The following is a 23,143-nucleotide window of genomic DNA, read 5'->3' as shown; positions in this document are numbered from 1 at the left end:
GGTGGACACATTTACGGACGCATGCGCCAAATGCGCCGCCCTAAAGTGACGAAGGCAATATAATAGTTATACTCGTGTAAAACTACATTAGTTACAAAACTAGGAAGCACCAGGTTTAGCTGTCTATTCTTCAAGATTTTACATATTTTACTAAATTGAGATACCGAAGATGCTTTGATTGAATAGAACACGGACGGGCATAGTTAAATAAACTTTTCTCAAGTTCATCTGCGCTCATTAGTCTAGCTTGCGGGTCTTTTAGTACCAGTCATTTACTGTACAGTAACGTTAGCTATACTTTAGGTAGCTACAGGCTTCTGTCTGGGTTCTCAATGGCTTGTGAAAGGACGTCGGGTATTTCATTTAAACTACATATTTGCTTTAAAGCTTGTCTTTTATGTCTGTAAAACAAAGTGTCAAATTAAACTCAAACTTTTGTGTTGTGAAAACATAATTGACAGTATTTGTATTGTAGCTGTCACCCATTAGTTTATACTGGTCTAAACGATTGGAAATTAAGTCCTTAATCCGGTTTAAATGTGATATTATATCGCTGACATATTCTAACAAAATAAAGCCTAATGTTAGCTCAATTCGTTTTGCTCATTCAACAGATGAACGAATAGGAGAGGCCGTGATAAAAGAGTAAGTTTCACATTCATACACCAACACTAAGGCCTTCTTGTGAAATCGGACGTCAAACCTTTTCAGGAACCTTCGTTTCACTTTTACTTTTACAGGCACTACCATCGTTTATTAGAAGTGTCAGGATAGGTTACCAGAAATGATATAGATATTATGTTGTACAGTCAACACTTCCAGAATTCTGTCTCCTCTCCAGGGTGTTTCAGGAGCAGTTAAAGGAAGTCTCTTTAGAAGAAGCAGTGCCCCTTTCACTATCAGAGACACCAGAAGTAAAGAATGAGGAGGAGCAGAAGATGGTTGTCCAGCTGGCAACAATGGTCCGGATCATTGGTGACAAGGTCAAGGACGACCAACAGTTGAAAGAGTCAGTCCCCAGCTCTCCACACTTCTTTACCCATTTCAGGGAGTCCATTTAGGTTGCTGAAAGCTAACCTCAATTTGGTTACCTGAACCTTTGTGTGTGATCATATGATCATCGTGTGCCAATTTGTTGGATCTAATTTCTCCTCTACCTCTTCACCATTTACCTGTCCAGTGCCATAGATGGTTTGGTGGCCTCAGGAAAAGAATCCAACCAGAGAAACTACTGGCAGATGGTGAAGCTGGTGTTTGAAGATGGTCAAATCACTTGGGAGAGGATTGCTGTGCTGTTCTATGTGGCAGGGAGGATGGCTGTGAAGGTATGTGTTTCAGCTACTGCTCTGCATTTGTACATTTTCCCGATATGGATCTCTATATGTATTTGTGTTAAATATGTAAATTTTCATCCAATTCTCAGATGGTGGAGGCTAATCTCTCTCCATTAGTGTTAGACATCCTGAAATGGACAGTGGATTACTTCAGGAGCAAACTGCTGAGTTGGGTCCAACAGCATGGAGGATGGGTAAATGAGTTGCATGAAATTATTCTGCAGTATTGTCCAGGTCAAGCCAGTGATCCATAGGATACCTGTATGTTTATGTAAATGAGTAGGCTAAATTAAAAGTAAAACCAACGTTTCTCTTTCCTCTTCCAGATCAACAGTTTCTCAGAGCTGGCTCGTTGTCAGATGGAGAGGATGTCATCCATGACCACAAAATCTCAAAGATTCCTCCTCATTTTTCTTGTGGGCATTGCAGTGGGCAGTTTAATCACCTGGACAGTAGAAAAAAGAACTTGAAGCACATGCTGTATGCACAACCCTAATTTATGTTTACGCACTTAAAACCACAGCACAAGTAATGTATCTCAGGATGAACTATGTACAGTAAACATGATTTGCTGTGACCATTGTCCATTAACATTTGCCATAAATTACATCAGGGAACTCATTTTTAAGTGAATACAAGTGTGCTAGGCAGACCTTATTTTCATAAATGTTCTATTTGAAACAATTGTTGTTTCTAAGCAGGTAATGTGGCTGTGTAAGTAATGCATTAATTTATTTTCATTGAAGGAGATGTGATAACCTTGAATGCATTTAAAAATTAACAATAATTCAATACTGTATTTAGAAAAAGGGAGATCATGTGGAGCAGTAGTAATATAGTAATACTTAAATGAAATAAAGTTTGCAAGACAATATTAATAAAAGCCTGTAAGTTCTTCACATACAAAATCACACATCCACATTTTAAAAAGTTATTAGAGTAAAAAATGCACGGGACACACATTGAAAATTTTGGCATAAGCTTTTAATATTTTTATTACCTTTTTGATGTTTTCTCTTTAAATTTGATTTGTTTGTCTACCCAGTAATTTTGTGAGTTTTTCATCATTTTATTATTCTTGTTTATTTTCCTATCGGTTTCGGAGAAGTGTTGCTCAGGGAAGGTAAATCAGCATTCACGTTCAAACCTTCATACTCGTAATAATAGTTTAAGTCTCTTTTTCACAAACTTTAGTAAATTATGACTGTTTATTCATCTTTTTTCTTTACATGTTTCAAAAATATAAAAGGTAAATAATAAACATTCCATTGAAATATATTTTTTTTTACAGTTCTTGATTTTTTTTCTACTTTTTTGTATTATGACATTAAAATTTTATCCAGCATCAGTATTTATAGCATAAACCCCATTCATTGATATTGTAGTAACCCTCTCCTCCCCTTTCTCTGTCTTCACTCTCATTCTCCTGTAAGGGAAGTGGCATGGTAGCATATGTACACTTTCAGCATTGATGTGGTCACAGAGGAACAAATGACTTTTAACAAACTAGCCTCTATGGTAGGAAGACCTATAGTTACTTTAGCTGCATTAGGGTTAGTAGTGCAATGTACGTTCAAATGGAGAACCCGTGACACATAAACCAGCAATAAAATGCTATTATGGCTCAGTAATAGCTAACTTAGAATGAAAATGCCCCAAATGCACCCCAAAATAATTTCAGACAAACATTTGTGATAGACATAATTGGGTGACATACTGTACATTTATGAGCAGCTACAAGGTAAATATTACTGAATAACTTACTGAATATTGGGATTAACAGAAAGATAGATTTACCGTACAACTACAATATGAGGATATCCCAGACAATTGTACATGTTAGCAATCTAGATACATAACTCATGAAACTGAGTCTATTTCACTACATTTTCCTCTTAGCAACATCCCTGTTTACCAGTGTCCATGTGTGACTTCACTAAAGTAACTCACTAAGTTAAAAAAATTAAACGAACAGAACAGCCACAGAAAATAAGCCCCAAAAAACAGACTATAGAAAAATAATTCTTTTTTTGTTCTGTTTTTATTAAATATTTGTTGCAGTATGTGTATTCCTCACTTTCCCTTTCACAACTGACTGACAAGAGTGAGAGAGGAAGACAGAGATTTCTGAATAAAGAGGGTCACCTCATTCTGGCCATTCAAAGATAAGTTAAGTCTTCTTTTTATTCCCACGCATGCATTAGAATTCAACTTCAAACAATATGATAGAAAAACACAAGAACAAGGATGCAAAAGAGCTTCTTCCTCAAAATATTGTGAAGTAGGGGGGGGACATAGAGGGCTAAAGAGAGGAGGATTAGAGAAAAGATGCAGAATGGATGAGATGGTGTGATGGTGTTCAGGCTTTACCCGGCTCCTATTTTTGATATGTTTGGTATTTGGGTTTCAAGTAAAGGTATGCGAGTGGTGAGGGCTCAGATGTCATTCCTCTCCTAGCTAGCTCAGAATACTATATCCCCCTCCCTTACTGTGATGTGGGTCCCTGTAGCACCATCACACACACACGCACGCATACACGCATGCATACACACATACATACACACACCTGCACTGAATTGGCCCAGGAAGTCACCTCTTCAAAAAGAGAGTTTGGAACAATTAATTGCTCGGACATTGAAATCCCTTGTATTTTATGCGAAATAATTCATACTTTTTATGTATGCATGTCCGTGTGGGTTGTGCTACGAGAATTTGAATGGGGGATTGATATCCAACGACTAGTCTCTTAGCATTACCTACGCCAATGGTGCCATTCTATTCTCTTTCCATTCACCTTGCATTACAAACCCTTCATTTCTCTTTCAAACTCTCTAACAATAAACGTCCCTTCCAGTATAAAATATATATGCATTTTACAAATGCATCCTCACCTGTGACTATGTATACGTATATCATTTACAAATGATTCCAAATAATTAATTTTGATATCAAACAGCTTGCCATTGCGAATAGTATGGAGAGGAGCGTGAGAAAGAGGGGCAAGAAAAGGGTGAGAGTGCTGAAGAGGAGAGTAAATCAAATAAGAGAAAGAGGATGGAAATCCAGTATACCAAATGATAAATGTGTGTGCATATACCATGAGGCACTGCTCCAGATTTTCAGGAAGCTCCTGTTTAAATCCTTCCCCTCCTTCTGCTGTAGTAAACAATACACCATGTTATAGATATGAAGGTTCATCCTAATCCATCGTCCACACAACACAGCAGCCTCCTTTGCACGATGAAACACATCTATATCACATGTATGTTACAGTCCAAGTTTTGCATAGGTAGTTGCTCAGTCCTAAGTAAGTCCTAAATCAAGTAGCCTGCTACAGCATTTCTGGAACCTTGTATGAAGAAAAAAAAAGTATGTATTTTGGCAAGTGAAAACAACCAACAACAATACAATAGGTGCAACTGAACATAAATAAGTAAGCAGTGACAACTGTATCAAAATCTGCCATCAGACAGACCACACATACCTTCAGTATATCTTCACTGGTAGAGTGAATGCTACCCCTGAGACGAACCCTGCTGGGACACTGCAGCACCAGAGCATCTCCAGAGACTAGAAACCAGGTTCAGACCTTGGCGCACCAGGAGTGATAACCCCCCCCCCCACACCCCAACATAGACCAACACCTAGGACCGTTTCTCTGGTGCCACCAGTAAAGACAACAAACTAATATTATAAAGAAGAGATACTGAATCAGGGCATGTAGATGGCTCAAACAATAACACATATGTTGATTTTCACTTGCCAAAGAAACAGGAAATAGTGTCACACTCAAAATAGTTTGCTTCTGTGCCTGTGATGTACTACAGTAATGACTCTAGTAAGGACAATGTATTAGGCTGAGAGCAAGCGTATACTGTATGTCATATGAAATCATTATAATTCCCCATTTCGATTCCCATGAAATGTCTACTCTCTTTAATCATGTTACCAGAATAAAGTATTACACCCCTGACCTAACAATAGCAATACTTAATAAGAACTTAATGTATGGGCAAAGCCAAATATCTTAGCTGTTATCATGATAATTATCATTTACCATGGGCCATACAACCAGTTAGACCACAATAAGGGGAGGGACAGCTTGTCTGTGTGACTGGAGAGGAAACTATTTAGCTTGAGACCAACGTGTTCCTTCCCCATGGCAATGTTAAAAGTGTATCCCCTTCCCTTGGAACTAAAATGGCTGCTTCATCATGGAGCATCACCAGCACTAGCACTTGAAGCACTCGCATACTGAGGACAGAGCAGTGCTAGGCATTTTCTGGGATGAGCACTTAAATAGCCATTTAAATGTAATACATTATTCAATTATATTAACCTCAAGACAATGTTAGACTGCATGGGTAATAATTCATTTTGTTACATTTCAAAAGTATCTGTCTCTCTAATCTGTCAATTTCCTTTTCTCACAAATGTGAATGTAATTGGTCAGACTATTAAATCTGACAGGAAATAATCGTATCAGGTCTTCACTGTAGGGCCTTAACCCCAAACTCACAGTGAGGCCCTCTTGTGGTAAAGCAGCCATCTTACACTTACAGTCAAAGGAGGGGAGACAACAGATCCTTCATAGTCAGTCCAGTTAAAAGTGATGCTGTGGGAGACAGTGGCCTGGACCCAGGGTGACACACAAAACTGGCATCAGGGGGCGCTAGCAGGACAGTATGACAAGAGAGGGAGTTGGTGAAGAAGAAGTAGCATAGGAGCTGAGTGAGAAGAGCAGTCATTGATGTAGGCCGAGTAGTAGTAGCCCATTAGCATGGAGTATCAGGGGAAGATATTTGCACTGTTCATCTCCAGTAGATTTAGTGGGGTTTGAATCTTATATCTAAGAAAACATAGTTCATTGTGTATCTTGCAATCATATATATATATATGTTTTTTTTATAATTCCTTTTTTATTATCCAAAAACAAAATATATATTCTTTTTTTTAATATAATCCTGCTCTTCTTTTAATCGGTTGCATGTAACATAAATCTTTTAGTTTCGTCTTGATTTTGTACCTTTTTTCAATGCCTAGCCCTCGTTTGGGGGGGATCAGGGCTTGCAGAAGTAGTCATGCGGAATAGTCATGCTGGTAAACAAAGTAATACAAATGCATTTTCCAATTTCTACTCTTTTTTTTTTTATCTCCCAGAATCGTTTTTTAGAGTTCACCCATTGCTGCAGAATCCCTGCACTTAATCTCCATCCCCCCAGAGGCTTGGCGCTAGAAGACTTCAGAACTTTAACTCCCTCCATTCTCTCTTCCAAAGAAAGGAGGGGAACCCTTTAATATATCTGTCTTCTCAAACCACAGTCCACCATTTGTTGTTATTTTCTGCTACCGGTTTGAAAAAATATTGTTTTATATATGTTGATGTTTTGTGAATGTTTGTGTAAAACATCTTTTTGATCTCTCTCCTTCACTCTTTTCTTCTCTCCATTCTTGTATTCTCTACTTTTTTTTTCATTCATGCCATGCAGTTTGCTACAGAGGAGTAGCAATGCTGAGATGCAGCTGGGAGGAGATACAGAGGAGAAGAGAGGAAAGAAAGAAAGAGAGAGAGAGCAATTGTATTTCAGTTTTCCTGATTCTTCCTTTTTTCCTGGGTGTACTGAGGACAGGTTTTCTTCTCCTGTAGTAGTCCCTCTCTCCTTTTGCCAGCACACACATTCTCCTGGAGCAGCTAGGGAACCAGAGGTTGTCTTTAGAGTTGTCCATTGGTTGTTTTTTTGTGGCAAGCTGAAAAGTCAGTCATGAACACAAGCCGTAGGGGCTTGCAAGTCAGTAGTCTGTGAGCTGTGTGTGAGATTGGCATGGCTGATATGTCACCTACAGTAGCTGTATGCTTGGGGGAGAGCACTGTCGCAGCAGAAAGAGCCTTGTGGAAGGCTAGATTATCCAGGCTATAGCAGCTGTCCAGCTAGCCTGGTTCAGAAGTAGCCATGGCTACCAGGGAGGATAAGCCCTAGCTTTGCATAGAGTTTTCAGAGGGGGAAACTTAAATACCCCCTGGTTCACACACAAACTAGTATTTGTGTGACATTAGGTTCAATAGTCTTGTTGTCTTATGTTTTGTCTGGTCGTAGTATCAGTAACAGTATCTAAGGAGCCTTAATGATGACACCCACATGACAACCAAGTTGTAAAGGGCTTCAAGTAATTTGTCTGCTATTTTCTTTCTATCTGGAGAATCTTACAATAATGTTTGTTTGGCTAATCTTCAGGGTGTGGTTTGGGATTGTTCATGGAGGAGGGATGATATGACTTGTCATTGAAGTTTGTGTCACAGAAGGCATGCTTAGTCATTGATGTCTTTGAGTACACTGGAACATATGCTTCAGGTGTGATGGCTCTTTTCTTCCAGTTCATCGGTGATCTTTCCAACCGCTCTCTCTATTTTTCTCTCTTAATATATTTCTCTGTCTCCTTTTGTTCTCGAGTAAATCCAGTAGGGATTGCTGGATGAATTGTGTCCTAAGATTTCCTCTTCTTGGAGAGAAAGGGGGATTTTAGAAACTCAACACTGAAAAGAAAGAAAGGAAGGGAGAGAACAAGAAAAATAATCAGTGCAAATATCAAACAAAACAGCAAGTGAGATGGATTACATGGACAGGATATTTCAATGGAATTTATACATTTCATTTGCAAATGGCTACATATGTGTGTATACATGGATGAGTAAAATGAAACAATTTGTTGTTAAATTATCAATGAACATCTAAGGCAACATAATATATGTTTTAGCAAAGCTCTCCCTTCATGCAAGTTCACAAATACAAAGAAGCTTGTAAGAACACACGCACACACACCCACACACTAGCAACACAATATAAACTACAGTATAAACAAGCACATACACACGCACATGCATGCACATACCCTCATACACCCACCCACTGAAACACACCAATACAATATTGGCGTGGGAGGTTTCAGTCCTAGAGGGCTGCAAAGTCTACTGGCATACATCCACCTCTTGATTCATAGAGCTCTTCTCATTGACTGGTAGTTATTTCATCAGATATGGCTGAGTAAGAGTTTATACCCGAAGAACCGCAGCCCACCAGGACTTATAAATACAGACCAAGAGCTGAGAGTGCCTCAGTTGGTGTGTCCTACACATAGGCAACATGGAGGAAAACAAATGATACACGAAAACACAGCGAAGCACAGAACACAAAACACACACAACACAAACACAGTTACACACGCCCACGGGCACCGTAGCCTACAGCACAGGAAGCACAATGTACCACACACTGAACACAGAACACAGTGTCTTACACTGAGAAGCGATCTGCTTCCTTCCTCCTCACATTTTGCTTGTTTCTTTCATTCTTTCTTCAAACTGTTCTCCATTTCATGGTTCTTCACGTTTGTTGACAATCCACTTTAAATACACAGTTCTTACATTGTCTCCCCAAAGTGCAACATCTTTCAGTGATTCCTTCTCATGTGTCCATGTCTGTCCTTCCTAGTGCTTTGTCATCCATTTTAGGGAAGATTTTAGATTTTACAGTACAGTTCCTGTTCCCCATTTCTCTTGCTCCATTTGCAATCAAAGGGTTAGAAATGGTAGTTCTCAGAGACAAATAAGGGAAGCAGATGGGGTGAAGAAGATGAAGATGGTTTTGGGGGGGGGGGGGGGGGATTAGAGGACTTAAGACACCTCAGAATCATGTTAGAGGAATACAGACATTGTTTGGAATGAGTTCACATACACAGGACATATTTGCAGGCACAAAGAGAAGACAGAGATTTCAACTTTCTCTGCCAGGTTTTGAAATGTATCTTTTCTGGAAGCACAAATAAACTGACAGCAGTGAAAATCAGTGCAAGACAGAGACAGCCTGCGAGACAGAGAGCGCTTGTGTGTGTGTGTGTGTGTGTGTGAGAGAGAGATAGAGAGATAGAGATAGAGAGAGAGAGAGAGAGAGAGAGAGAGAGAGAGAGAGAGAGAGAGAGAGAGAGAGGCGAGTTACCTGAGTTGTGTATGGGAGAATGACACACGGGGAACATGCAAGAAAGGAGAGAAGAGGCTCTTCTACAACCACCACTGTCCTCCCAATTCAGTCCTCAATCCTTGACCATGTTGTCCCAACACCACCACCTACAAAACACCTGAACTACTGCCCCACTGCCTACTGGGAAAGCAGTACAATTCCCCTGCCTTGCCCTGCTGCTGATGGTGGGACAGGATTGTCAGGTTTTTGACAGTGGTCATATTAAGTGACACTACTGCCATCCAGGGGTGGTTTTGCTATGTCCTAGGATAGGATTTGTAGGATAGATATTTGTACTGTCCTGGGATAGGATTGGTACTACAACAGATCTACTGCTCACACATAGTAGAAATTGTTATGCTACTGGTTTTTGTCACAATGAATACTATGCTTGCCCTCTGTAAGTTCCTCCTGACAGAAGGGATTTACAGATGCCAGCACAATGTATGAGGTTATTAGGCCTCCTGGATTCAGAATTCAAAAGTTAAACTTGTTCTGTCGAAGGTTGGATTTGCCCACCCCTAAAACTTAGTAAAGCAACTGTGTGGTGGAAAAGAGGTGATGTGTGTGTGTAGAGGGTGTGGTTCAGAACAGAACAGTACAGAATGGGTTGACACATGAACATTAGAGAGTGGAGCTGGAGAGGGACGATTACATTTGATAGTGGAATGACAGGCAAGCTTTCAACGTGTGTTGGAATGGGGATTGGTAAAATTGTACGGATTAAAGGGAGGTGGAAGAAGTTGGATTTGTCTTTTCTTAGTGTTAATTCACAGTTACTGCTTCTTTTTGCATATATCTGATAAGCACAGGGCTCTCAGAATAGTTATCTGTGAAAAGATAAAAAAAAAGAAAGAAATCATAAACTATAATCATTCTTGATAAGAATCATATTGTCTCTTATGAAAGCAGCTATACAAGACCAATAATACCCCACCCCCACCCCACCCCCTCTTTTTTTGAAAAATAAACTGTCCCACCCCCCTCCCCAATACAGTATTAGTGGTCTCTCCCACCCAATAGCATTGTAGCATTTTAGCATGCATATGTATGTGCCTCAATCCTCAAACAAAACTTTGAGAAGTAAGGCTTTTTTCTTTGTGAGCATGCTTTCAGTCCATATGAGTGTGTATACAAAATACACATTCATATACACTTCATTATTAGTCTAAATCTATACACATTCATTGAGCTTGAGTTAAAATTAGAAGTCTTATCAAATCATACTCATTGATTATGGACATAGACATATACATATCTTATTGCTTGCAATGGAAACCCATGCTAATCAAAACAACTGTACAGAACACTTTGACCATTGAGTGTTCTAAAAACTTGTATGAACTCGATAGTACAGATCATGAGAGATGAGAGGGAGAGGAATGGGCAGGTTACATGAGATACATTTGGTATTTTGTATAGAGGTTTCTGTGTATCACATAGGTGCTAAGGTAAATTCTATTTGTACTCAGTCAACACAGAAGGCAAATTCACAATAAAACTTAATTCCCGAGTTGACAGAATGTAAATTGAATTTGACCTTGAGCACAACCTTGAGCATCCGTCAATTTCTGCCATCTATTATCTTCCTCCCTATGCCCCACACAGAAAAAAAGCTGTTTTCAGTTACAACTAGTAGATATGTGTAATTGCAGGCTGGGAACTAAGTCACCAAAGTTATATTAATACTAAAGCTTTTGAAAGGTGAATGATATTCTGTCTGATGCTAGATTAAGTATCAAAGGGTGTCTAGGTGTCCTGAGCTTTTCGTTAGAATTTTTGTTTTTGCAAAGATGAATTAGGGAAGTCATGTAGTTTGATCCCCAGAAGCTTAACAGCTTCCTAGAAAGCACGCTGCCTATTAATCGGGAAAAATACTACCTGAACAGAGTGTGCCTTCTAGCTTGCAAACATTAATCAAAGTGGCTCTGTGCAGCTACCCTACTATTAACTAGAGAATGCAACCTTTCTGAAGCTAATGCTAACGAAAGAGAATGAAGCATTTTTAGAAGCTAACGCTATAAAAGGTGCCACATCTTCTCCCTATTCAACCGTCTATCAGTCTCCAGAGAGAAAGGTGATAGATGGCAGAGCAGAGATGCAGAGATCCAACATATATTAAACAAAACAGACATTTTACAAGGAACAGAACTGAATCAGACCAGTAATAATTACAAGTAATGTCTAAATAATGGTAGCATTGTATGCTAATGATCAACAAATAAATATGCATCTGGCAAAGAATGTGAAATTGAGAATTAGAAAAATAAACAACTCTTTGTAAATCAACCACCAAAATGTATCACCTTATAGAATACAAAAAAATAAAGTTCAACTGATTGACCTTGCATGGTTGCTACTGGCAGCATCACCTAAATTTCAATTAATAGTAAAAAAAAAAAAATACAGCTTAAAAAAAAGGTTAATAGTTTTGATCTCTTTTCTCTGATCTAAACCCTCAATAGAGGGGAACACATTTGTTCCAGTTTATCCCTTTGCTTTCTACCTCTTCTCTCTTTCAGAGAACAGGTAGAGAGGAGTTGGTTGGTTGTTAGTCACACTGAGTTGGCACTCTTGCATCATGGTTCTAGAGGTAGATGCATGTCTGGGAAGACACACACACACACACATAGCTACACACTGCATGGCCCAGATACATAAGTACAGCTTATCTCCATAGAAATACATAGATACAAATATAATAGTGTTTATACATGGCATATTTCTATTTATGTATGTTGCCTTTTTCTCTCGTTATAGTGTTTTGTTCTGTTCTTCTACCACGGGCTGTCAGTCCAGCATCTGTTCACCGTGGCCTCTATGAGCGAGTAGCCAAGGCCAGCAGCAGAGACGGGAAGGTCGGACGGTGGGGCACGAGGATCAAAAAAAAAAAAAAAGAGAAAGCAACAAAAAAAAAAAGAACAAAAAAGAAAAAACTTAAGTATTAGCTATAGGCCAAAATCATAGGAGTCACTGTGAGTAGAGTGGTGACGGTGAGATGTTATTGTCAAGCAGAAGAGGAAGATGAAGACTGATGAGGATGAGAGACCCAGAGGGTAGCCAGGTCAGAGCAGTGTCTGGAAAAAAAGTTATGTTTCCCTGGACCGAAGTTGTGGGTTGAGTTTCATAGGTGTACATATAGACTTCTGAAGACCAATGTCTACCAAAAAATTGTAAGAAGCTATGTTTCATGCACCTGCATTCAATATTTCAGTGTCCATTAGGGCAACATTCTAAGGGCAAACATACTGTTTGTTAAATGTTGTATGTTTTCCCCTGCTGGTAAAGGAGGGGAGAAAGCTGATCCTAGGTCTAAAGGTGGGGGTAACCTTCTTCCTTGTCATAGGAGGGATGCAGGTAAGCGGGGATGTGCGCAAACAACGTTCTGGGATGAGGACTACCGATCATTGATTGGACGGCCAATTCTTTTTCCTACTTCCAGATTGGATGTTCAGGTTCTATAGACCCTCCCCCCCCCCCCCCTTACCTCGTGACAAACGTAGACCTCTCCATTGGCCATTACAAAAATAGTCTGTTATCATGACTTCTTCTGACTGATCTTCCATGTTATTTGGGATTTCTTCTTCAAGGTGTTAGTTTTTCTGCAGTCTATGTATTGCTCTGAAGCCTCAGGAGGGGTTGCTATATGGCACTGATGATACCAGTCATGATAATGATAATGACAGCACTCATGGATAAACAGTGGAGCACTCTCTCCCTAACTCTAAAATACATTTTATGATGTCATACTCTAGGTGAGGTCTGTGTGTGTGTGTGTGTGTGTGTGTGTGTGTGTGTGTGTGTGTGTGTGAAAGAGATATACTGTATAGAGAGGTGTGTGCGAGTAATATAAAGAAAAAAGAGAGAATCTCTATTTTCAGTCCACATTAAAACATGTAACAGTCCAGTGAACCAAGCTCTATAGGAGATCTTTTATAAACCACTATGGCTTCTTGTGGTGCTTCTTAAGGACTATTCTTTTGGGTTTATCCTTTTTTTTGAAACACTAAACTATGTCTTAACTGAAATTATGTTTATAATTTTTTCTTAGTCCCCCATCCCCATTTTTTGTATTTTTCCTTAGTAAAGGCATGCATTATGTATATTTATCTTTGTGTTTGAGTACAGTACAGTATTACCCTCACCCGTCTACGGCGGAGTTTGGATTTGAGGCTCAGTGACATCTGTCAGAATAAGTCTCATATCTAGCAGGTCTTACTTTAAGTTAGTACTATTATTAAGTGCAAGTGCAGCACACACAGGCAAATAGCACAGGGAGGCCTAAACTAACTAACTAAATTATGACTATGCTAAATCCCTGTTAGTAAGGCAGGTGTGTGAGGGTGCTTGTGTGCTTGTGGTAGTGTGTGTGTGTGTGTGTCTGTGAGTTTTTGTGTTAGTGTGTGTCTGTGTGCATTGTTTATCATCAGGCATTAAATTGCTGTGGACATGAACATCAGCCTATGATATGTATTTAGTCAATGTAGGTATAATACTATTCTCATTCTTAATATCACACCCTATCCTTTCAGTTTATAATGCCTAATACACTTTAAACTAATTACATATATGCAGACTCAATAAATCCCTTTACAACCCTTTGTAATGCCAACATAGATGCTTCAGAAATCATTTATAAGCAAATGCCAGACCGTTAAACCCAACTTTGGGCAGCTTTGCTAAACTTTACACAAGCCTCTATTGAAAAAAACATTTTCTATGAATGATTAGTAAAGCATCAGTGTAGCACTTAAAGATATTATACAGCAGGGCATAAGGATTATACGCTGTGTCCAGGTTCTCCTCTAACCAAAAGGCTCTCCTTGGCATCTAAAGGCCAGGTCAGTTCATTATCATTATCATCAGGACCAGTATCAGTGTTCGTTTCCGTGAACTTGTTAAGCCTCTCTTTTTGAGTTTTTCCTCGTAACCCCCTCTGTACACCTTCCTGGGCAGGGTTCGGTTACAAGATGGAAGGGATGGGGGAGTGGCATCTGCGTAGGGCTCCTGGGGGCTCGAAGGGCTCGAAGGTAGAGTTGGTGATTGGGGTGAGGCGCATGGGCGCTCCCGTCATGCCGGAGATGTTATTGAGGCTGCGAGACTTCTCATAGCCTGTCGCTGGAAACGTCACCCAGCGTATGGAAGGGGTGCGAAGAGACGTCAGAAGGGTGTGGAGATTATAGTTTAAATGAAAAGAATGGGGGGGGAGGGAGTTATTTTAACGTCATTTTTGTTGTTTTTTGCATGAGTTGAATGTATTTGTCAACATTTCGACCATGTAAAGAAATGGTATAATAAAAGTGTTATGAGTTAGAAATAGGCAGATATACAGATTTTTACAATTTAAAAGGGGGTAAGTAACGAAAAAGAAAGGAAATCAATCAAAATAAAATAACCAGCCAAAACAAGAAAGATTTTTTTTCGGACCAAAGCAGACAAAACAAAAAGTAAGAGACAGAAAGACAGACAGAGACAAAGACAGAGACAGAGAGACGGGACAAAACAGAAAAATGGGTTATGAAAATATGTCATCAGAACGGTTGCTACATCATCACAAGCTGACACAGGGGCTATCTGTAGCGTCAGCATACACAATGAGGAGAGAGAGAGAGGGGGGGGTGATGGGTAAAGCAGTTGGTGTTGAGCGTTGTTCATTTTAGCTCCCTCTGGCATACTGGACATAAAGAGAAGGAATCATATTGGTTTCTCCCAGAGAAAAAGGGAATGATACAGTAGATATAGAGAGAAGGAGGGAGGGAAGAGTGCTCAGCATCCAGGTGTTTTAGCCAGCCTACAACACAGAGGTTTGCACCTCAAGATCCAAACACGCACGGCGAGACCTAGGCCCAAACACTGTTCCCTTTCCTTCCAACGTTTGAGGTAGACTTCGTTTGCACGTTTTCTGAGCTCCGAAGAAACAACATGACCCTCTTAATTGTAGCCACCCGTCAATGGTGTATTCCAAGTCAAATCAAGTTGACCCAAGAAGTTGAATACTGTTTGGACCCAGGTCTGGGGAGGTAGATTCAATCCAAGCTCTGTTATCAGCACCACAACCCCCAAGAGAACGACACACTCATATGGACCTGGTGAAGTTGTCAGGATTTATCTGGGACAAATAACCCATAAGTGTATACTTTTTTACAGTGTTGAGAGAATTGATTCATGTTCCGGAACGTCATCAGTATTAAGATGATGGTGTAGAAATTGTACGACAAAAAAAGTGTACAATTTCGTTCATCAGTATTAACCCTGGGTAGAATGTCCATCAGTGTGTTCACTGAGATAGACAGATGAAGAATGGGGTTATCTTAACGAAACCCTGACGGCTTCACAAGGTCCAACAGTTCTTGACAACCTTCCCTCTCCACGGTCACACCTGCTTCTAATCCGTCCACCAGCTCTCCTTTATGCCTCCACCTATTACCCCTGAGCTTCCACTCCTTCCAGACGTCACGTTCACTGCACTTCTCTCTCGCTAGCACTTGTCTCATCAGATTCATCAGTAGCGCTTTATCTAGAAGTAGAAGTTTGGGATGGTGTTTACTCTTTACAGACTGGAGCATATTTCTCTTGAGTGAGGTCATACTGTGTTTGGACAGCAACAAGTCGAGCCTTGCTGATAAATAAATCAGAAAGCTGACAAACGCTGGCTCTGTTCCTCTCTCAGAACCACACCTCAGAAGTCAGGCCGAATCTCTACTTCAGCAACAATTTGGAGAGTGCAGAAGGCGGGGAACTCAAATATTTATGCCATTTTACTTTATGAGTGCACTAGATTGTGCTGTTTCTGTGTGCACTTTAGGTTGAAATGTTCAAACTGGGCAACCTAGAAATAGATGTTATCTGGTCTTGTAGAATCATCAGGTAAGTGATGTTGAGCAAGAGAAAGTTTAAAAGTATGGTCTCTCACTTCACCTCACTGGCTCTACCTACTGCGTATGTTCATCTAGTCAATGTTGACATATATATATATCTTATATATATGATATATATCTTAGTCATCGGGAGGGCAAGGTGGTTTTCTTGAGGTGTTTCAACAAGTGTTTGATATGGAAGGCTGTAACAGGGATGGGAAGGCAGTCAAGCAGACAGTCAAACAGACAGACAGCTGGTCTGTAACGGAGATAGAGAGGAGAGGTTGGACAAACCAGATGTCTCCACACTGACACAACAACAACAACAACAACAACACCTCGACAGACAAGAAACACAACATCAACAACAAAACTGGTTTCCTGTCTATTCAGGCCTCACCACCTGTGGGGTGAGATTCCTCTCCAGTTCACCAAAACTAGATTTGAACTCCAAGCGCCATAAACAGACGGATCCAGATGAATGGAGGGACGACTGCACCAAACTCTGATGTCACTGTCTTTGTCCTCTCATGTGTACTATACTCTGTCTCAGTCTGAAACTCGTTTTCAACCTACTGGCTGAGTCATTAAACGTTAAGCTCATGTTGGGGCTAACCAATGACTTGTCCATGAATTCTGTCCATTAGAGATGCCATAGGATGCAGAGGGCTAGTTTGGGCTTGTGTGACCATGTGTGGAAGCCTTCCCACTAATGCACAGCCTATAGGAGCCACTCAGTCACGGCACGGAGTACAGGAGGCATGCTGGGTAAAACGTGACAGATCTGGGTCACCATGTTCCTCCGACCTGACCATTCCTCTTCAGCCGAAAGCGCTTGATGACCGAGGCACGGCAGGGAGAGAGCAGGACATCTACACGAGTGTGTGTGTGTGTCAGTTAGTCATGTATGTACTCGTATTTGAGCATGCTGTGTAGTAAAGTCTGTAATCATTTCCAGGCTGGTCATCAAAAAATGACTACAGCACAATATGTATCTGTCTGTATGTACAGTAATGTATCTATGTACAGTAATGTCTCAAACTCACGGGTCCCCAAACATAGAATGTGTGTGTCAGTGTTATTAAGTTTGTCATTATTCAAATGTTGTAAAACGTGTGTGTGTACCTCGTAACAACATGCCATGGCCTCTATTCAAGTGATTCTATTTGAGACGTCAACCCTTGTAACCGCGGTAATCAATTGGAAGCACTGCAGCTCTTAGTAGATTGGGAGCTAAGCTCTTAGCACAACGATGGAGCTCCACACACACACACACACACACACACACACACACACACACACACACACACACACACACACACACACACACACACACACACACACACACACACACACACATCCGCAGTGGTCCTGTGGCCAGAGGAACAGTGAACAACAGTGCTAGATTGATCAGGATCAATACAGCTATAGCAGGCGGTCCTTGTCATGTTCCACAGTAATGCCATGTTCTGGAGCTTTATCGAACACGCGCCACGCTTGCTGGCCATGGAGGAAGGTTGGGGCATCAGAAAAACATGCTGAACGCCACATTGCTGAATTTATTATTTCGTCAAGCAGTTGTACCTCTAACTGGGTGTTAATGGTGCATTTCCCAGTGTAAAACTCATGGTATTAGAGAGTGCTGTGTGTCCAGGGAAAGAAGTGAGGGGAATAACTCTCCAGGGAATAACCAGCATACCTCCTTCACAGCACTGAACAGACCACACCATGCAACATGCACCACACTGCAAATGGCACAGAAAGAAAAGGGGAGAGTGAGAGAGTGAGAAAGAGAGACAGAGAGAGAGAGACAGAGCGAGAGAGAGAGAAAGACAGAACCCTAGTACCCTAGTCTATAAACAGGCAGACCATTAAATATCAATGTGAATCCAGTGATAATACTATAAGAACCACCTCTCATGTCCTGAAGTTGTCCTAAAGTCTAATCAAAAGCTTCAGGTAATAATCAAAGATTGTTCAATCGATTGGGAGTAATTTGTATATTTTTTTACTAGAAATAACATATCCATAACCTACTGAAAAACACACATTCAGTCGCACCAAGTCACACTCTCACTCACACTCTTTTTTTCACTCACTCACTCACTCACTCACTCACTCACTCACTCACTCACTCACTCTCTCTCTTTCACATATACACACATCCATATGAATCATTTCTACCGGAACTTTACTGATCATCTGCACTATAACCAGTAGGTTTTCATGATCTGCTTAGTCCGGGCTAATATCCTCTACACCTTGCCCCACTTGGTGTTCATTCCTCTCAGTTCCAAAGCTGCTATTGATCTTCTCTGCCTTTGTATTCCTATCAGGCAGACCCTGACTGGCTAGCACCTGGACAGCTCTGGTAGCGAAGCCTTATTCTCTGATGCAGCAGAATGCAGCACTGGAGCCGCCAAAGCAGCAGCGTGCAGCACACTCCCAGCCGCAATGCCATTTCCTAGACCGGGTCTCAAATGGCACTCTATTCCCTAGACTAGTGCACTATTCTTGACCCCTAGGCTAGAGGTAGTACACAGTGTAGAGGAATAGAGTGTGGGTTTGATTTGAGACGCAGCCCTTTCATCATGTGCGCCAGCTAGAGATCCTGTGATTCAGTACGTACCTCTGGTCAGACTTTAGTAATGCTACGAAGGTTGAATGACTGGCCTGGGGATGGAATGGAGGATGAAGTTAGTCTGAGTGGGAGGAAGGAGAGGGAGGAATGGTCTGGGGAGAGAGATATAAGGGAGACCAAAGCAAATATTATCCAACACAAATCTACATGCAGAAAGAGGTTTTAAACAGAATTGGGCATTAGTTATCTGTTTCTACTCTATGGTAGCTGGTGGTCCAGTGCTGAACATGGTTTCTAAACGGTGCATTTTCTCTGGCTGTGTCATACATAACCATAACTTGGTCATCTCTTTTGTTTCCATACACACATGTAGATTTGTGATCATCAGAGGCAATATTTGCAACAAGTTTATCCATTGGCAAATGTATGAATACAACACATTTAAAATAATCTAGAGACATACATACATACAAGCAGACTGTATGTATGGGACATAGCACTTCTTTTACAAGATCACATGACCCCCTGGTCCCGAAACAGTGGCTGACTTAGCGGAAAAGACTGGTGGCAGAATCAGTAAAGATGAAAGAAAGGATGAGCAATTATTACAGAGAGGAAGAGAGAGAGAGAGAGAGACTACAGTAAGAACTGACAAACTGGTAGACCCAAGGGGGATTGTCTCTTTGCTATGTCATGATCAAATGAACAGACTTGTGGACACAGCACAGAACACGAAACACAATGAAAATGAGTAACACGCGAGTACAAACAATGATAAAGTAGCATTACAGCTGCAACCAAATGTTTTGTCACTTACTGTACAAGAATATATGTTTTTTTCAGAGATCAGTAACACTTCAACTTGCTGCTCTTTGTCATTGCTAATGTAACACTCAAGGGGAATCTAAGAACTACTGAAAACGTATCAATTAACCCCACCCTGTCCTAACCAAAGTCTTAGGGCACCTAACCAAAGTTAGGTGCCCTAAGGTTAGGTCCTCAATAGCAGAGTGCAGAGGACGAGTTTGACTGATTCAATTGAATAGGTTGCAAGTGAGAAAGAGAGAGCTTGTGGTCGGTATCTCAATCCATGTCCTACACATCCTCGACTGGCCAGACCTCTTTTCTTTGACTGTCAACTGGGAAATGGACTAAAGTGCACTCAAGCTGCTCTCTCTGTACAACAGCCCCAGAGGGACAATCTGCACCAGGATTTACTGGACAGAGGCTGTCCCGAGGCTTCCTCAGGGGAAGGATTCACCACTAGGAACCAGCTGGACCTTGCTGGAGCATTACCGTGTACCCTGTTCCAGTCGAATTCTAGACCCACTGAACACTAGTACATCAAGAGCATGTCCCCTCCATTAGAACAAAAGGAAAAAGTAAAACTAACAATAACATAATGATAAAAGTAGATAAGAATTGCGATACTCATGATGAGTTATATTTTTTTTCTAAAATCCTCTTGGGACCATTTGATTACTAAACATGTACACCTCCTGATTGGCAAAACAGAAATGATGCAATCTATAATTCGAAAATTCTCCTACATTGTTCTTTCCCACTGTTTCTTTAGCAACAGTGTGAAATAAGAGGGAGAAAGAAAGATAAAGAGAGCGAGAGCGACATAGACAGAGAGAGAGAGAGAGAGAGAGAGAGAGAGAGAGAGAGAGAGAGAGAGAGAAATGAGAAAGATAGATGATATGGTCAGGGTAAAGATGGTGAGGTGAAGTATATATATATTTAACGGGTAGTTCTGACCTCCAAATCTGATTGGTGGACAGCCGTGCGTTATTCCCAGTACATGGTACATATATATATATATATATTTCAGAAAAATTAAAGCATATTTAACAAAACAGTTTAGTTGACCAACAGAACCACACGTAAAACATGTAGAAAGAAGCACAATTAATACCACACACACATAAACACCCTTAAGTACATAACATTTTGTCAGAGAATACATAGAAAACAGATAGGGCAGAGAATATTTGAGATGAACAACCCAGTGCTCTTATGACCTCTGGCAGTTTGTGTGTCAACAGAGGTCAAAAGAGTGCATGTCATAAACGGATGACAACCAAGCAGCAGAGCCACTCTGGGCTCAAAAACAAACAGGAAGTGCTATATGATGAAGAGGAGAAGGAAGGGGAGGGGATGGAAAAGGGGGACAGTTTAAAGCAACGGGCCCTGTTTTGAGGACTTTAAAACACTCTCGTCTCCTCTGTACTCTGGGACAGTCACCGATCTCGAAGGGATGGAGATGTCAGTAAAACAGCATTTGCTCTAGTTTTCTCATATCAAAGAACAAATGGATCGGTGATTATCTCAAGAAGCACAGGTAGGGGGGAGACATTTTATGAGTCCTGGAAAAGAGCCCTGGTCCCACTTTAAAAGCAAGAGCCTGGCAGCCATTTTGAGTAGGCATATGCGAATAAGGCTTTTCACTTTTAGAGTGTGAAGGAAGCACGCAGTCTGACAATACACGTAAAGTATACAGTATGGCCATTGAGGTTGACACTGCGATGCACATCAGTCCACACTGAACTAGTCTCCACAGAGCCCTAAGACCTTAACCTGTGTGTGTATGTTTGCACAGTTTTTTTTAGCTAATTCCATGTCTCAATGAGGGATAGACGACCGTCAATGTGCCATTTTAATCAACTGAAATAAAATGGTCTGTCTGTCTGTCTGTCTAAATATGTGAGTGTATTAATAGCCTTCTAAAGTCTGGCCCACTTCAGAGCTCCTGTAACAGAGCTAGGAGCTAAACCACAACTTTAAAGCACGGCGGTGAACAGTGTTCCAGCACAGCCGAATCCTTCCACTACCCAAGTACACCAAACATGGGCTACTCTGTATAGTACGTGGCTCAGTTGTTTGGGTCAACACCCTCACTAGGGTATTTCCCGGTGCTTGGGACAGGGATGGGGTCTAATGTTTGCGAGTAGGACCAGCTTGGAACTGGGCTTGTAAAGGGGAACGGGGAAAGCTGGGCTCCTAACCGCTGGCCCTGGACCAGTGCATAGAGAGCCTGGCTTCTCCCCGTGGCTGTGCTGTAGCAGTGTTCTGTAAACCCCAGAGTGTAGGGCAGTCCCAGAAGAGAGAAGAAACCAGCAGCTCTCCATTTGGAGAGACCAGAAACACCAGTGGCTTTCACTCTGGTACCTCTCTCACAAACACACACAAAAACAGTGACATAGGTTTTGGTCACTACCTAGAGGCAAAATACATTGGGTTCAAGTCCAAATTCCCTTGTTGACTGTTGAATCTACAGATTCAATGAGCCAGCACCTCCAAGTTCGAGGTTTAAAGTGGACCGGATATTTGTTTTTCAGGCAAAATTGTCCTAACTAAGCAGAGCGTGTGCGAGAGTGAAGGGCCACTGAAAGAGAGGAGGAGGACACAGCACCACAACACGGAGCACAGGACAGACGAACGGACAAATGGACGAGGGGGGACGGTGACAGACAGACAGACAGACAGTGTAACACAGAGCAACAAGAGCCGACATACAAACGCATGATACGACACAACCTGAGGAGGGAGACAACACAACAACAAGACATGTCAGACATGGACCCCCACTAATACTAATACTCCAACCCCCCTCCCCACCCCCCACCCCCCTCCACCGCCCCAGAGACCCACCCCGCCGGCCCACACAACTCTGTAATGGAGAGAAGGCAAGTACAGTATCTCAGGACAAACATACAAAACAACACCCGCACGTCTTCCACTCTCAGAGAACCGTGTGCGGACACGCACACAGGTACGGTATGGTATAGTGCACACATATGCCTGAATGTTGAGCAGCGTAAGTGTGTGAGAGCTGAGAGGAGAGGGGGGGGGGGGGGTGGTGAGTGGAGTGGTTGTGACTACCGACATCCACAGGGCTGGGGGAGGCTATCGTATCGTTCACATCACATCACGTGAATCCCTTTAGCCTCTCGTCGCACAATTAGGCCCGGTTATCTCTCCGTCGCTTCGTTTTCCCTCTCTTCTCCTCTCTTTCTCTATGGTTCTAGTGAGTCATGTTGGTCTAATCGGCCTTGTTGGCCATGGGGCTCTTCTCAGCTCTCACTGGAAGTGTGTGTGGGGTTTGGAGGGAAAGAGAAGGAGGAAGGAAGTCTGTGTGTGTGTGTGTGTGTGTGTGTGAGTGAGTGAGAGAGACCACAGGGAACTGAAGGGTTAAGGGTCACCCTGAGGTCAGATACAGGTGCATGTGTGTGCGGGAAAGTACTGAATTGAATTAAAAAACACCAAATGCTAAGCCATTGTGTTACTCTGAGCTGTTGTGTGCAGATGCTATCATACATTTTTAGACAAGCATACACACACACACACACACACACA

At 41.4% G+C, this 23,143-nt stretch overlaps 2 protein-coding genes across 3 annotated transcripts in view; one reads left to right on the top strand and one right to left on the bottom strand.

Annotated features, from left to right (window-relative positions):
- The first annotated feature begins 38 nt into the window (after window positions 1-38).
- baxb (BCL2 associated X, apoptosis regulator b) lies at window positions 39-2,202 on the top strand. 2 transcript variants are annotated; one of them, XM_067233088.1, is made up of 6 exons: window positions 39-354; window positions 615-645; window positions 842-1,009; window positions 1,181-1,325; window positions 1,424-1,502; window positions 1,661-2,202. In XM_067233088.1, the coding sequence occupies exons 1-6, from the start codon at window positions 333-335 to the stop codon at window positions 1,828-1,830; spliced, it is 615 nt and encodes a 204-aa protein (XP_067089189.1). In that variant the 5' UTR covers window positions 39-332; the 3' UTR covers window positions 1,831-2,202. The 2 variants fall into 2 exon arrangements, with proteins under 2 accessions (XP_067089189.1, XP_067089186.1); XM_067233085.1 differs by having other exon boundaries at window positions 1,424-1,528.
- Window positions 2,203-14,309: 12,107 nt separating this feature from the next.
- kcnc3a (potassium voltage-gated channel, Shaw-related subfamily, member 3a) overlaps window positions 14,310-23,143 on the bottom strand; it is a 34,084-nt gene continuing 25,250 nt past the window's right edge. Inside the window, exon 4 of the mRNA XM_067232938.1 lies at window positions 14,310-14,464. Within this exon, the coding sequence (XP_067089039.1) occupies window positions 14,310-14,464 (155 nt within the window). The remainder of the gene's footprint in view (window positions 14,465-23,143) is intronic.

The sequence above is a fragment of the Osmerus mordax genome, chromosome 3 (genome assembly GCF_038355195.1).
Source record: "Osmerus mordax isolate fOsmMor3 chromosome 3, fOsmMor3.pri, whole genome shotgun sequence".
Lineage (NCBI taxonomy): Eukaryota > Metazoa > Chordata > Actinopteri > Osmeriformes > Osmeridae > Osmerus > Osmerus mordax.
Note: the sequence above shows the minus strand (reverse complement) of the source record. Positions and strands in the feature narration are given on the sequence as shown.

Bases quoted from the DNA above. Each gene is read 5' to 3' on its own strand.
- baxb (XM_067233088.1), top strand. From the start codon at position 333: ATGGCTTGTGAAAGGACGTCGG. The intron at 355-614 runs GTATTTCATTTA...CTCATTCAACAG, and splicing joins GGCTTGTGAAAGGACGTCGG to ATGAACGAATAGGAGAGGCC. The intron at 646-841 runs GTAAGTTTCACA...TCTCCTCTCCAG, and splicing joins GGAGAGGCCGTGATAAAAGA to GGTGTTTCAGGAGCAGTTAA.